This window comes from Ascaphus truei, chromosome 3, assembly GCF_040206685.1.
Source record: "Ascaphus truei isolate aAscTru1 chromosome 3, aAscTru1.hap1, whole genome shotgun sequence".
Taxonomy (NCBI): domain Eukaryota; kingdom Metazoa; phylum Chordata; class Amphibia; order Anura; family Ascaphidae; genus Ascaphus; species Ascaphus truei.
The window spans coordinates 326,492,898-326,508,171 of NC_134485.1; the positions used below are offsets into that span (position 1 = coordinate 326,492,898).

Consider the following 15,274-nt stretch of genomic DNA (forward strand, 5'->3'; position numbering starts at 1 on the left):
GGTTTATGACACATCCAGACTTGTCATGGGTCTGTGCTGGGCTTCAAAGAGAACTTCATTTAGGGGGGGGGGGCTATCCTGGATAGCCCACTAAAAGTGACACGTGTTGTTAAGAAGGTCATAAACACTAAGCAGAGCTGACTCATGTCAGCCTCCAAGAAAATGTGAAGTTTTTTTTACTCTATCATAAAACTGTCAATCTCACAGCTGATTTACGATGGGTAGGTTTATGTTGTTTCAATGGGGGGGAAAATCGTACTTAAGTCTTAGCAAGGATTATGAAAATGAGATTTTCAACAGAGGTGTGTTTGGGCCAAACACGTGAGTCTCAGTTCTTCGGCAGTGACCTCTCTGGGAGAAAACCTATGGAATTTGGATAATGTACTGTATAGGGGTTTCTGTTTTATCTTTTTATTTTGAGAAACTGTTCTGCATTTATTGTAATTGTATGTTCCTGTTATTCTTTTTCTGTAATCTAAGCACTGTATTTTTTATAAATATTAAAACATTTAATAAGTGATGCTTTCGGCTCTGAATGAACTGATTGCACACTCTGGAGAGACTATCTATATTTTTGGACACATTTTGCTACAACATATTTTTTGTGTGTTAAGTGCATCATTTTTCTATCATACATAGAGACCCTGGCAGAATAATTTAACATCTTTTAATTGCAAAAATATCTCACGTGGTGGAAGCGTATAGATATGATTGCAATTGAGTAAGGAGTTAATATTAACTAATTGAAAGGACGTTGCGCAGGAGAAAGGTGGATTGGCTAGAGAAGCAGTGTGTATTAGCCCTGGTTGCATATCTAAGTCACGTGCTCACTTGTGTGCTGTTCGTGACAGATGGTATATGGGGACGGATTTAGGGGAAATATTGTTCATTTGAGGGATCTTTGCAGAAGTTGAAAAGTGGGACAACTAGAGAGCTGAATATTAACCCTTGTCCCATTTGCAGCTCACGTGCTCACAGGTGTGCCGTACGTGACACTCATCCTATTAATTCCCTTCTGTAGATCAGTTAAGTCAGGGGTGCGCAAAGTTTCTGAGCTGCGCCTCCCTGCCTGGCTGGCCAAGCGTTCTGTCCTAGGAACCGGCGTCAAATGATGCAGCGCGTCATGTGACGCCACGTGACCCGTCAGAGTCATTTGATGCTCGTTGCCATGGCGTCATTTGACGTCACGTTGTCATGGCGATGCGTTGCAGCAGAGCCGGCTGAGAGCAGGTAAGATGAGATACAGAGGCCTCGCGCCCCCGAGTTAAGGTACGGATATGTTCCCTTAATCCTTCTTCATTTAATTTACATGTTTATTACACAATGCAGTTGAGGAGCGGGTCATTTTTATATCTTACCCGCTTTTCTTCTCTATGTTGTACTGTATCTGCGTTTCTGCATATGTTAACGTTAAACTCTATTCTTTTCTGTTTGGAAACAGTTGCACTCCAGTATATTAATTTAGTACGAACGTTGTAGCATTTTCTCTCAGTACAACAAGCAGCTTTGAAATTTGGCTACAGTGATATAAAGTCTCTAATAAGTTACAAGCTCTCTGTGGTATTATAAAAACGTCTGAGATTTACCCACAAAACTAATCTCTCTGTATTTGGTGCGGGAATCATGAGAATTTGATCCTGCAATAACACAAGCTCTATTTTACTTAGTTTATACATTGTGTTTATTATTTTATGTAATAGTGGTATATTGTGTTGTACGTAACAATGTCCTGAAAGGTCGGATTCAGATTGTCACTATCAACAGATTTGAGACACACTGTTTGTTTATAGTCTCTGCAATGACCTTTGCATTTGGGGACAGGTGAATGCATTTAAAGTTGCACAGACTAAGCAATATCCTACGTGTGTGTTTTTAAATTAAATAATTGAAATAAATCAGTTCTGTATTATGAGAAAATACTTGTAGCATTTTTTTTAAATCCCTCTGAATCACATTTTTAATATATTATAATGTAACAAGCATTTTTCTTCTATAGCAACCATCTACAAAATCACATCCCCTTCCTCTTCTGAAACAGGCCCTGCCCTTTCTCTAGCAGTGCACCAATTGCATCTAGTGGCTGCCTGGTCACATGATTTTCCCACAGAACTTTGCATTTTGGGTCCTCTTCTGCTGAAGAAGAGTGTGGGGGGCACAGGAGACCAGCAACTGCATAAAAACAAGAGAAAAACACAAAATAGTGCAATTCTGTGTAGAATAGGCAATGGCTTGAGAGATGTAGTACCAAAAATGTATACTCACATTTTCAATAAAAGTAAACAAGCAATGTACAGTATCCCAAAAGGAAATCCTTCGTTGTTGTGTTCTTAATGGTGTGACTTGAGTGTAAGGTATCAGGCAGGATGGCAGGTACTCAAGCGTGGATGCAAGAAACAGAGAAACGAAATGGTGCAGAGTCACAATGTATCAACACAGTATCACACTAGCAAGTACAAATAGCAACTCACATGTGGACCCAGGGTACAGACATTATACGATAGCAGCTGGATGGGTCTCCGGCGATTGGAATCAGGTGTGGCAGTCAAATGCGTAGTCCTGGTAGCCAGACTAGTGGGATCTGGAAGGTAACGTCATGTGTAGACACCGACCTCGAGCGTTTGGAATGCAGTAGTTGAACGCGGAAGTGGAAGGACCACAGGGAGCTGCTTGCGTACCAGCCGCCGTGCGGGAACCTCCGCTATCCTGGTTATGGTGTGAGCGAGCCTGACGAAGGGGCCAGGGGGCCTTGAAATGCTGCTCATTTTATAACCATATGTAAACTATATAATAGTTTAGCCCTGACCCTATACAGTTCAGTAATCCCTAAGCTCATTTCAATTTCCTTGTTTGTAAATCAATCTTAATTGCAATACAGACAGAGCAGGCATTCAGTAACTAAAAACCCCAGTCTCCATGCCCCCGTGTCAGGGTTGCGCTCGTAGCATCACAATTGACATCACTATAAGCCGACATGCATCTCTCCTAACTGGCGCTTCTTCAGGGGTAGCCATTACTTCGTGATCACTGGTATTTGTAGTGTCTTCGTTGTCATGGTTGTCACGGTAGCTTGCGACAGGCTGTAATTTACACCAAAACTATATATAAATATATATATACCTGGGTTTGAACTGGGACGAGACTTAGATATGATAAAATGTAATTTATTCCTTGATAAAGGTGAACACAACAGATATGTACAAATAACAAGCAAAATATAGACACTTACGTAAAATGGAAATGATGAAGCAGTCACAGCTGGACTGGCAGTTCATACAGCACTCTTCATAGTCATCAAGACACCCAAAAGCATGAAAAGACCTCTGGCAGGAAGACAGTGCATAGCGTTTCTCTCAGCAAACAAGATGGTATAGAACAGACTGAACACTTGAAGAACTTGCAAAACATGAACAACATGAAGAACAATGGATAAGGGCTTGACCACAGATTATATACCATTTGTGGCCCTCCATAACCTTAAATACAGGGGATTGGTTTTCAATTACCTCCAGCCACTCACTAACGTGGGAAAGCATTCTGACCCATGCCCCCCTGCTGGTTGGCACATGCGCAGTAGAACTCTGGGGTCTCATTTCTGTAGCCCCACATATGCAAAGGGAATACCAGCCAGTCTACCCATTTGGCTTTCTGGCAGGAAAACCTTTGTTGGAAGGTGTTAAATGGAACACTTAAAAACTGCTCTGGTTTGAGCTTCCTCCGCCCTTAGGCAAACAGGGAGGGTGACAAGACCCTTTGAACAGCACTCAAATCCTAGGCATTAGGGCGCCTCTTGGGGCCATCTGCTACATTATGGCCAAAGAAATTTCCTCTGGAATTTATCCATACCTTAGAATACAGTATTAAGCATAAAACATAGACGTATTAAAATATTCGGTTCCGTTGGATCTAGCAGGTCCAAACTTCCCAGTTCTCATTGCCAGAACTGGGACACCATATGATCCAAAAAGCGACTTGCTACGACCTATGGAGCCGGAGTTACACAAATGCACATTAAATCATTTTTCATTTTAATACAAAAATCTCCGCTAAAAGAAATCTCAGCTTTTCACTAAATCCCCATTGAAAACAACGGGCTCCACCGCCATGGGTTTCAATGGAGCAACTCCGCCGTTGTAGTCAATGGGGTTTCCTACCATAGACTTTCAATGGGGAACCGCCGCCATTGAAGTCTATGAGAAAATCCACAAATCTTTACAGTCGTCCATACTCCGTCTGGTTGGTCTGAGGGGGCTGGAAATGGGCATGCATTAAAGCCGGAACCTTGGCTACATGTCACCCAAATCCCATCCCTCTGGGCATTCCAGAACCGGAGATATGGACTTACACATTTCAACATTTTACACTTAGTCATTTTTTCACCCAGCGGCTTTTCCCTCATTAGAATCAATGGGAAAAGCCCTGAACATTCAAGGGGGTCCATACTCCGTCGGGTTGGTCCAAGAGGGTCAAGGATGGTTCTGCAGTGATGCCGGAGCAGTGACTACAGATACCCCAAACCTTGATCCTCTGGTCCCTCCGGAACCGGAGATATGGATTCCTAAAATTCAGCATTTCACACTTAGTCATTTTTCTGAGCCGTTTCTGCCGCCGCCGGCAAAGCCTATGGCGCGACCCACTCTATCTGGTTCGACCCTTATCGGGGGTCCAGGATTCGGAGACCCGGTTGTGGTCGAGTGGGGGGAAGCCTAGGAACTAGGGGCAAAAAGAATTTTATTTCTAGGGCCCCCAGAACAGTTTATTCCCACGCCAATTAACGTTGAACTTGACTCAAGTGATTTTAACTCTTTTAAAGGACATTGTATCCGCTTTGCGGTTAAGCGGTTTGGAAGGCAGCCAACTCATTCCTGAAAAGCTCTTTCGAGGGTTTCTCCATTGAAGTCAATGAGCCCATAGACTTTCAATGGGAAACCGCCGCTCTCCCTCTCGGACGCCATCTGCTGGTCTTCTCAGGAACCGGACTTCACAGCAAGATTCACCATTAAAAAGCATTGAGCCCTAATGGCGGCTTATGGGAACCTGCAAAATGGTGCCTGAAAAGGTGGGAAAACTTCACAAAGAGCTATAATCATTAAAGAACTATTAACCCTTGTGCTCCCGGATGGATTCTAGTGTGTGTGTGATGCAGACACTGATTAACACAGACATTACAATGGAACAGGGGAACAGGGGAAAATACATTTACAGGTCATAACAAGGGTTAAATCACATTTCTGGACCTCAGTCCAGTTAACCCCTTGTCTCCCTGGTGCGGTCAGGGGTGGCCAAATGGGGTGCAACCCCTTTAATACCGGGCCACCCCCTTTCTCCCTCTACACCTCCCCTGCTCAATGGAGCCTGGTGCCCCAGTCGCCTCCCCCAGGCCCTGGGGTACCACTGGCGCCCTTGACGCACTCAATAAGTCCTGAGGGATTGGCCTGGCAACATTGTCCTTCGGCATTGTCCAGTACATTGTCCTGGCCACAGTGGATTGTAAAGTCCAGATCTTGGGGAGCAGGGCTCCACCTTGGCTGCCGGGCATTCTCCTTTGCCTCCCTCTGCCCCCGACCCAGTGCCTTGGGAACCAAGTCCATGGTGAAGGGGCCCCGGTGCAGTCCAGGCTGCACACTGCCCAGAGACTGGCATGTCTCTGCATCTGCAGGAGACCAGCTATCCAGCACAGACCGTCGCTTTCCTGTCAACCAAGTCTGGGAAAGGGCTATGTCACTATTCTGTAGGGACCCTACCTGACCTGGCTCTGTGCCACCCTGTAGCTGCTCTGCTATCCTCCTGACTCTCCTCTCTGGCTGCCTATCTACCCACAACCTCTCCTTTGGGAACCAGGGGGTTCTGTCAGAGGGGTCACTCCTGGCCAGTCAGAACAAGGGACCTTCTGCCTACCTAGCCCATCCCTAGCTTCTGCCAGCTGCCTAACACCCCACTGACCTCCTATCTCCCCCTGCTCCACGGTGCCTCCCTGCCTAGCCTCCCCTAGGCCCAGCACCTCAGCTTGCTGCTTACCTCCCTGCAGCCCACCTGCACTCCTCTCCTCCCTGGGCAATCCTAACCCAGACCCTGGAACTACCTGAGTGCACCTACCTCCCTGACCTTGTCTCCCCCTTACCAGGGATGAGCTCAGGGGCATCTCTCCAGATGCAACCGCCTTAGCGCTTGGCTGGCAGGTATCCCGGGGGTGGCACAAGCCTGCCACTGCCCCGGATACCCCCAGCCCATAGCTAGGCTGCAACAGGGGGTTGCTGATCTGAGAAACCCCCTGGGGCTCTGCCAGGGTAACGGGAAACTCTAGCTGCAATACCTGCTGCTTTCCCTCCCTGGCTACCACTAGCCCTCCTTCTCTCACTGAGATCTGCTGCTGGCTACCTACTTGCAGCCTCCCCTCACTCCGCTTCTCCCTAGCTAATCCTAACCTGGATCCTAGGGACCCCTGAGTGAGGCCATCTCCCTGACACTGTCTCCCCATTACCGGGGATGAGCTCAGGGTTGCTGGTGCTGATGCACCCACCTTAGCTCTTGGCTGGCAGGTAATCTGGGGGTGGTCTAACTTTGCCACAACCCCGGACACCTCCAGCCCATAGCAAGGCTGCAACAGTGGGGCTCTTAACTGAGAGTCCCCTTGCTGCTCCACCGGGGTAATGGGGACGTCTAGCTGCCCTACAAGCTGCCCGTCCTGCCCCTCCCCTGGTATCCCTATCTCCTGCCACCCCCCGGTCACCCCTATAGTGAAACAACAGGGTACAGTCATAGGGAAACATAAGTCACAGTCAGTCTGCAACTTGGTCTGGCTTACCTTGCTGGTCCCCGCAGAGACCGCCGCCTTCGTTGGTCCCAATTGCAGGGGGGACTGGAGCGGCCACCGCTGGCCCCATCTGGGCTGGGCAGCACCGGGCCGCTGCCGTCACAGCGCCCGGGTTGGGTAAAGGTAAAACGGTGCAGGACAAGGGTCCCAGGTCTTTGTGGAGGAACACAGCTCCATGCAAACTTGGTAAAATAACCCCCTCCCGCAAACCCTGTCCCTCCCCTCAAATAAAACTGCCGCCGGCAGGATGCCGGAGTGGCGGCTTCTTCTCTGCCGCCGCCGCTGGTTCTCCGCCGGGATCAGGTGGATGGCCACTGCTCTCCGACACTGTTGCTGATGCAGCCCATCCAGGTTCTCCAAGGAGACGTCCCGAGGAGGGTTGTCGCCCCGGCTGGGCGGGAGCCATCAGAGGATGCCGCTAACTGGGTCATCTTTTCCGCAGCTCGTGAGCGTTGGCCCAGAGGGGCTTCGCCTGACCGCGCACGGTCAGGGCACTGGGCATTATTGTGGCCCATTTGTTGGCAGTGCCGCAGCAACTGCCGGTGCTTCTCCGCCACCGGTGGACTAACCCCAGCAAGGGGCAACGGAGTCCAGAGCGGAGATGCTTGAGCGCCGGGCTCAGGGAGGGGATAAGCGGGTCGGATCATTGCCAGCTTCAGCTGCTCGAGCCGCTCTGCCGGGGACATCTCTCCCTGCGCAAACATCAGGGCCAGCAATTCTGGGTAAAATGGACTGGCCGCCGCAACGGCCAATACCTCTCCTGGTGAAAGACCACCCGCTCCCTCCACAAGTCTCTGTCGTCCCGGAGCTGGGTCCCTTCCCTGCTCTCTGGGCGGTGTGATGGTTACAGCAGCTGCAGCTGTGGATCTTTGCTCAGCCTGCCGGGTTTCATGCTCACCGATTGCTGTCTCTCTCTCAGCCTTGCTGGCTGCTGGTCCCCGTGCTGACTTGATGCACTCCTCCGGTCTCAGTGCCCGGCTCCAGTCAGACGGATGGCCGGCACTTTGGTTCTGGAGTAAATGCTTCTCACAAGTAGGGGAACAATGAGGAGGTGCCATATCTTGTGTTATATGTTGTACACTGTGTGTTCAATATCTTTAGTCCCAGGAACTTGCAATTACCATCAAGTTCCCACTGGATCACAGTACCCCGCAGAATACTGTAATCCAGGTCCAGTTCAGTCCCGCCAGCTGCCACCAGTTAATTACAAGCTTGTCACGGTAGCTTGCGACAGGCTGTAATTTACACCAAAACTATATATAAATATATATATACCTGGGTTTGAACTGGGACGAGACTTAGATATGATAAAATGTAATTTATTCCTTGATAAATGTGAACACAACAGATATGTACAAATAACAGGCAAAATATAGACACTTACGTAAAATGGAAATGAACTGCCAGTCCAGCTGTGACTGCTTCATCATACGGCACTCTTCATAGTCATCAAGACACCCAAAAGCATGAAAAGACCTCTGGCAGGAAGACAGTGCATAGCGTTTCTCTCAGCAAACAAGATGGTATAGAACAGACTGAACACTTGAAGAACTTGCAAAACATGAACAACATGAAGAACAATGGATAAGGGCTTGACCACAGATTATATACCTTTTGTGGCCCTATCCATAACCTTAAGTACAGGTGATTGGTTTTCAATTACCTCCAGCCACTCACTAACGTGGGAAAGCATTCTGACCCATGCCCCCCTGCTGGTTGGCACATGCGCAGTAGAACTCTGGGGTCTCATTTCTGTAGCCCCACATATGCAAAGGGAATACCAGCCAGTCTACCCATTTGGCTCTCTGGCAGGAAAACCTTTGTTGGAAGGTGTTAAATGGAACACTTAAAAACTGCTCTGGTTTGAGCTTCCTCCGCCCTTAGGCAAACAGGGAGGGTGACAAGACCCTTTGAACAGCACTCAAATCCTAGACATTAGGGCGCCTCTTGGGGCCATCTGCTACATTATGGCCAAAGAAATTTCCTCTGGAATTTATCCATACCTTAGAATACAGTATTAAGCATAAAACAGACGTATTAAAATATCCGGTTCCGTTGGATCTAGCAGGTTCAAACTTCCCAGTTCTCATTGCCAGAACTGGGACACCATATGATCCAAAAAGCGACTTGCTACGACCTATGGAGCCGGAGTTACACAAATGCACATTAAATCATTTTTCATTTTAATACAAAAATCTCCGCTAAAAGAAATCTCAGCTTTTCACTAAATCCCCATTGAAAACAACGGGCTCCGCCGCCATGGGTTTCAATGGAGCAACTCCGCCGTTGTAGTCAATGGGGTTTCCTACCATAGACTTTCAATGGGGAACCGCCGCCATTGAAGTCTATGAGAAAATCCACAAATCTTTACAGTCGTCCATACTCCGTCTGGTTGGTCTGAGGGGGCTGGAAATGGGCATGCATTAAAGCCGGAACCTTGGCTACATGTCACCCAAATCCCATCCCTCTGGGCATTCCAGAACCGGAGATATGGACTTACACATTTCAACATTTTACACTTAGTCATTTTTTCACCCAGCGGCTTTTCCCTCATTAGAATCAATGGGAAAAGCCCCGAACATTCAAGGGGGTCCATACTCCGTCGGGTTGGTCCAAGAGGGTCAAGGATGGTTCTGCAGTGATGCCGGAGCAGTGACTACAGATACCCCAAACCTTGATCCTCTGGTCCCTCCGGAACCGGAGATATGGATTCCTAAAATTCAGCATTTCACACTTAGTCATTTTTCTGAGCCGTTTCTGCCGCCGCCGGCAAAGCCTATGGCGCGACCCGCTCTATCTGGTTCGACCCTTATCGGGGGTCCAGGATTCGGAGACCCGGTTGTGGTCGAATGGGGGGAAGTCTAGGAACTAGGGGCAAAAAGAATTTTATTTCTAGGGCCCCCAGAACAGTTTATTCCCACGCCAATTAACGTTGAACTTGACTCAAGTGATTTTAACTCTTTTAAAGGACATTGTATCCGCTTTGCGGTTAAGCGGTTTGGAAGGCAGCCAACTCATTCCTGAAAAGCTCTTTCGAGGGTTTCTCCATTGAAGTCAATGAGCCCATAGACTTTCAATGGGAAACCGCCGCTCTCCCTCTCGGACGCCATCTGCTGGTCTTCTCAGGAACCGGACTTCACAGCAAGATTCACCATTAAAAAGCATTGAGCCCTAATGGCGGCTTATGGGAACCTGCAAAATGGTGCCTGAAAAGGTGGGAAAACTTCACAAAGAGCTATAATCATTAAAGAACTATTAACCCTTGTGCTCCCGGATGGATTCTAGTGTGTGTGTGATGCAGACACTGATTAACACAGACATTACAATGGAACAGGGGAACAGGGGAAAATACATTTACAGGTCATAACAAGGGTTAAATCACATTTCTGGACCTCAGTCCAGTTAACCCCTTGTCTCCCTGGTGCGGTCAGGGGTGGCCAAATGGGGTGCAACCCCTTTAATACCGGGCCACCCCCTTTCTCCCTCTACAATGGTGACCTGACGTCATTGAGAAAGTTAACTCCAACAATTGCTTTATTCCCCAAATCATCCTTTATAAAGCTAAAACCATTGGATTTTGCTAAGAGCTAGCCATTATATAATAAGGCAATGTACAGTTAGATGTTGATCCATACTGTATCATAATGTACAACAGCATAGTTATTTATATGAATACCCACATCAACCATAGTGCATGATTAAAGTAATTCACAAACTCCGAAGATTAGTTTATTATCGTGATGTTCAAATATAATAAAAAATATGGCAGTTGGCATAGTCAGACTTGTGTATGGGCTAATGCATCTACCCAATTGGTTATACATATTATATTAAATATTAGTGTATATGACCAATACATATTGGAAATACCCCAATAACCACTAGTCTCAGATGATGCCCATACTGTATTGGAAAGGAGACCAAGGGATATGATAGTCCGACTTCTCATAATATAAATGTACAGTATTGGTGTCCCCACTTGTCTTGGCTGTAGTTAGGCCAATGAATTGTGTTAATTGAGTACTATGAAAGGTGTATACAGAAAACCTGAATTTATCCATTGTTGGGGAAAGCGTTCCCAGTGTGTATATCCACGTTGATTCAGATCTTGACAAACTCATCACAGTCACCTCTCCTGATCTTTAACCGGATGTGATCTATTCCATAGGTCAGATAGTTCAAATTGCCATTACGCACATCATTCATATGTTTGGCATTTGGTATAACCAGTCTGTTTCTAATGGACCCATCTGTTTGAGCATTCCTCTGCGTAGTTGACGTCTTCCCTACGTACTTTAAACCACATCTGCACTTAGCCATGTAGATTATTCTAATTGATGTACAATTTATAAAAAAAGTTACAAATCTCAAAGAGTCTACTATGGTTCCTCAAGAGTTTAGTGGGAGCCCTACATGTACATACCTTGCTGTCCCCAACTTTGTATGATTTCTGTGTTTTAAACTAACCCTGTTTCATTCTTAGAGTGTAATAAACTATGAAGCAGATCTTTCACATTTGTGGCATGTTTACTGGTCCTGGTAGATATTTCGTTGAGAAATTCTGGCAGGTCAATGTCTTCCAAGGGGACATGTCAGTGTTTGGCCAACATTGTTCTCATCTAGTCTAGGCTTTTTAAAGGCCCTTGTGATACAACTTCTTGTGTACCCCCTACTTGGGCACCTTTCATTCATTTGTTTTGCTCAAGCTTCTAATTCTTGCTCTGTGGAACAGTTCCTAATTCTTAGGAACTGGCCTACAGGGATTCCCTTAATAAGGGAATGTTGTTGATGGCGGCCCACCTTCAAAAGGCTTTTGGTAGCCATTTCCTTTCATTACACCAGTGTATGTAAGAGACCATCTACTCTTAATGAGTTTTACATAATTTGTTGGGGGTTAATCTCCAAGATAAGTCTTTAATTGTGACAGTAATGAATACAAACAACGTCCTGAAAAAGATTAGCTGTACCATTCCATAAGGACGAACACTTCATCAATATGATAAAGAGCGAAGAAAGCACAAGACCCTCATAGTGTAGTATATAAAATATAGTTGCTTATAAAAAGGTGAGATATGCAAGTACACGATAAAAGATTCAAATAGGCATATAGGTATAGTAACCACTGTGAAGGGGATGCTCTCACAACTGCTGCACGGGATCCCCGGGAACTGGACGGTCATCCTCTTCGGAATGCTCCGGTCTTACTTCAGGGGTGCCGCTGATGTTCACCTCCGCATCTCCATTCTTCCAGGTTAACCGGATAGCCGAATTAGGTGGGGGTGATCTGCCGAAGAACAGATTGCCTTGTTAGTTTTGTGGTTCGCCTCACATACGACTGCATGCCGCCATTTCAGTGTATTACTCCGTTAGGGGGAGGGAAATCCATCACACCAGTAGACCATCGCAGAGTGACGCCGTATACATCAGCCTCCAGCTGATCACAGCCCCAACTGCAGGGAGACGCACAGCAAGGTCGCTGCATCTCGATCTCAGTGGTGAAAGACAGCGTATCGTAGATGCGTTGCTGTACTTATAATACAATAGTCCAGGAAAAGCTCAACTGAGCAAAAAGTGCCTAATAGTATCTGTCAGGACACTCCAAAGAACAAACTCCAACGCGTTTCGTGAACTGAAGCGACTGTGAATTTGTCTATATCTTTTTTGGTTAATCAGAAGCTGCATCAAGTCCCTTGAACATTTTACTATTGTTCTCTCTTATTTATTTAATAAAACCCTCATCCCCAATCTAAAATGTATTTAATGCAGAGAGAATAAGCCCCAGGTAGGGTAAAAAAATAAACACACTTGCATGTGACCAAAAACAACAGTTATCAGATAATGACCATCACATAACAGTTCTAAAAAAAGGGGGCCTCGCATTCTCCCCCACAAGGGATTTAGATTTATTTGAATGGAATAAAAATGTGAATTTGTTTGCAAGGAAATGATTACTTCAAAAGTTTTATAAAGAGAAAAGAGAACACACAGAATGGGACTCGAAAGCTTGGATGCAAATGATTTAACATTTCTGAGAAAACCAATATCACTATTGGATGACAACGAGGAAGCCTTCGGACAAGGTCTGTCCACCACCCTTAAACAACAGAGCAGATTTACATCTATTACAAATGACAGCTCAAGCAGAAGTATTTTCTAATGAGGTGTATTATACCTTTACCCTAATTGGAGAATTGGTAGGGGTCTGTCCTGAAGGTAGGAGCCATACACCTACAAGGAACTGCTCTGTAAAGCAGAAACAGGCAAGCCAATAACCTACCCCTATGACTCAATGTATCAGTAACACTATAATTAAATGCCCTTATGGAGTGTGGATCAAGGTTTTTTTTTTGCTTAACAGAGCGGTTCCTTTGAGGTGCATAGCTCCTCCCTCAAGGACAGAGCCCCTACCAATTCTCCAATCAGCATAAAGGTATAACACACCTCATTGTCAGTCTACACATCAGGCGCCAATGAAGAGCAGGTCAGTGTCTATGACAGAGAAAGAAGAGATGTGTTATAGATGAGTTTTAATATTTCACACTAGGGTATTTTTGCACTCACAGAACCATTATAATACTGCCATTGGCCATCTATTAATTGCACTAAATTACAAAAGCATATGCTTAATTTCTTTAACCTATTCAGGGCATTTTTCACATAATCTCACAAAGTTTAGTCCACAGGATATTAAGGAAAAATCATTCAGCCAAGCCGAAAGAATGGCGCTGCACAGCCATGAACATAGGGTAAAACAAAGGTGGTGACTAAAAGAAAATTTATTGAACAGACATCAGTAGCTGGTGGATCCTCTGACGCGTTTCGGCTCGCAGGCCTTCGTCTCTTTGACGCGTCATCCACTGCTAGCATCCATCACCCACTTTACCTAATCAAGGGAATCCCTGAAGGCCAATTCCTAAAAATTAGTAGTGAATGGTTCATAAGTATGGGGTACCCAAGAAGTTGTATCAGAACGGTCTATAAAAAGGCTTTATGACAAACCAGTGACCAAAGATACCAGAAAGGTGGTAGATCAAATAGGCACGTATAATAATCAATAGAATAAGATAAGGACAATAACTGGCCCAACACTGGCATGTCCTCTTGGAAGACATTGACCTGACATAATTTTTCAAATGAAAACACCTACCTTGACCATTAGACATGCCACAAATGTGAACGATCTGCTTCATAGTTATTACACACCAATAATCAAACATGGCTACAGTTTAAAACACAGGTGTGGAGACAGCAAGGTCTATACATATAGGAGTCCCACTAAAATCTTTAGGAACAACAGTAGAAGCTTTGAGATTCATGACTATCAATTGTAAAAATCTACATGACCGAGTGCATACGTGGTTTAAAGTTTGTAGGGAAGACGTCATCTACGCAGAGGAATGCTCGAACATATAGGGTCCATTAGAAACAGACTGGATATACCAATTGTCAAACATATGAATGATACACATAATGGCAATGTGAACTATCTGACCTATGGAATAGATCACATCCAGTTAGGGATCTGGAGAGGTGACCGTGGTAAGTTTGTCAAGATCTAAATCAAGGTGGATATATACACAGGGAAGCCTTTCCTTCACAATGGATAAATGAAGGTTTTCTTACTATATACACCTTTCATAGGACAATGAAATAGGTTGAGTACTAACTACAGCTACGACAAGTGGGGACAACAATACTGTAAATTTATATAATGAAAAGTCAGACTATCATATCCCTTGGTATGCTTTCCAATACAGTATGGGCATCAGCTGAGACAGTGGTTATTGGGGTATTTCCAATATGTATTGGTCATATACACCATTATGTATAACCAATTGTGTATATGCATCAGACCGTACACAAGTCTGACTATGTATTGTATTGTATGTCTTTATTTTTATAGGGCCATTAATGTACATAGCGCCAACGGACATATTTTTATTATATTTGAACTTAAAGACAATAAAATAATCTTCGGAGTTTGAAGTCATTCAGAATCAGGCACTGTGTTTAATGTGGGCATTCATATAACTATGCTGTTGTACATTGATACAGTATGGACCATCTAACTGTACATTGCCTCATTATAGAAAATACTAGGTGTAGATAGAGCACAGCCGAGGAAATCCTTCTTCCGGTATCCAGAGAAGGGAAAAAAGGCCAGGTCACTCCAAAACTAACAAAAGGAGTAATTTATTGCAAGCTAAACATACAGTGAAAAAGGACTAGATGAACGCACCTACGCGTTTCGTACACAGAGTACTTTATCAAGGTGACCAGATAGAACAAATGCTGCCTATTTATACTTACCTGAATTGTCCATCATGCTATCGGGTGTGACGTCATCAACCAGCGTCTGCATAGAGTCGCGGTGACGCAACGTACACAGCCATAGGCTGGTCAAGTCAGGTGGTGTATCTATTCTCATGAGCTATCCGTCGCGTCATACGAATGACGTCATCA

At 45.3% G+C, this 15,274-nt stretch overlaps 2 protein-coding genes across 4 annotated transcripts in view; both read right to left on the reverse strand.

The window, feature by feature from the left end:
* Positions 1-1,557: 1,557 nt before the first annotated feature.
* LOC142489856 (uncharacterized) lies at positions 1,558-11,426 on the reverse strand. Of its 2 annotated transcripts, XM_075591367.1 has the most exons (3): positions 3,227-11,426; positions 2,263-3,077; positions 1,558-2,169 (listed from the first exon to the last, which is right to left on the reverse strand). In XM_075591367.1, exon 1 carries the CDS (start codon positions 6,755-6,757, stop codon positions 5,810-5,812), a length of 948 nt encoding a protein of 315 aa, XP_075447482.1. In that variant the 5' UTR covers positions 6,758-11,426; the 3' UTR covers positions 1,558-2,169; positions 2,263-3,077; positions 3,227-5,809. The 2 variants fall into 2 exon arrangements, with proteins under 2 accessions (XP_075447482.1, XP_075447481.1); XM_075591366.1 differs by having other exon boundaries at positions 1,559-2,169; positions 2,263-11,426.
* A 14-nt stretch (positions 11,427-11,440) lies between these two features.
* Positions 11,441-15,274, reverse strand: part of SUOX (sulfite oxidase) — a 39,140-nt gene continuing 35,306 nt past the window's right edge. For both annotated transcript variants that reach the window (XR_012799955.1, XR_012799954.1), the window contains exon 5: positions 11,441-12,095. The gene's annotated coding sequence lies outside the window, so the exon portion shown is untranslated. The remainder of the gene's footprint in view (positions 12,096-15,274) is intronic.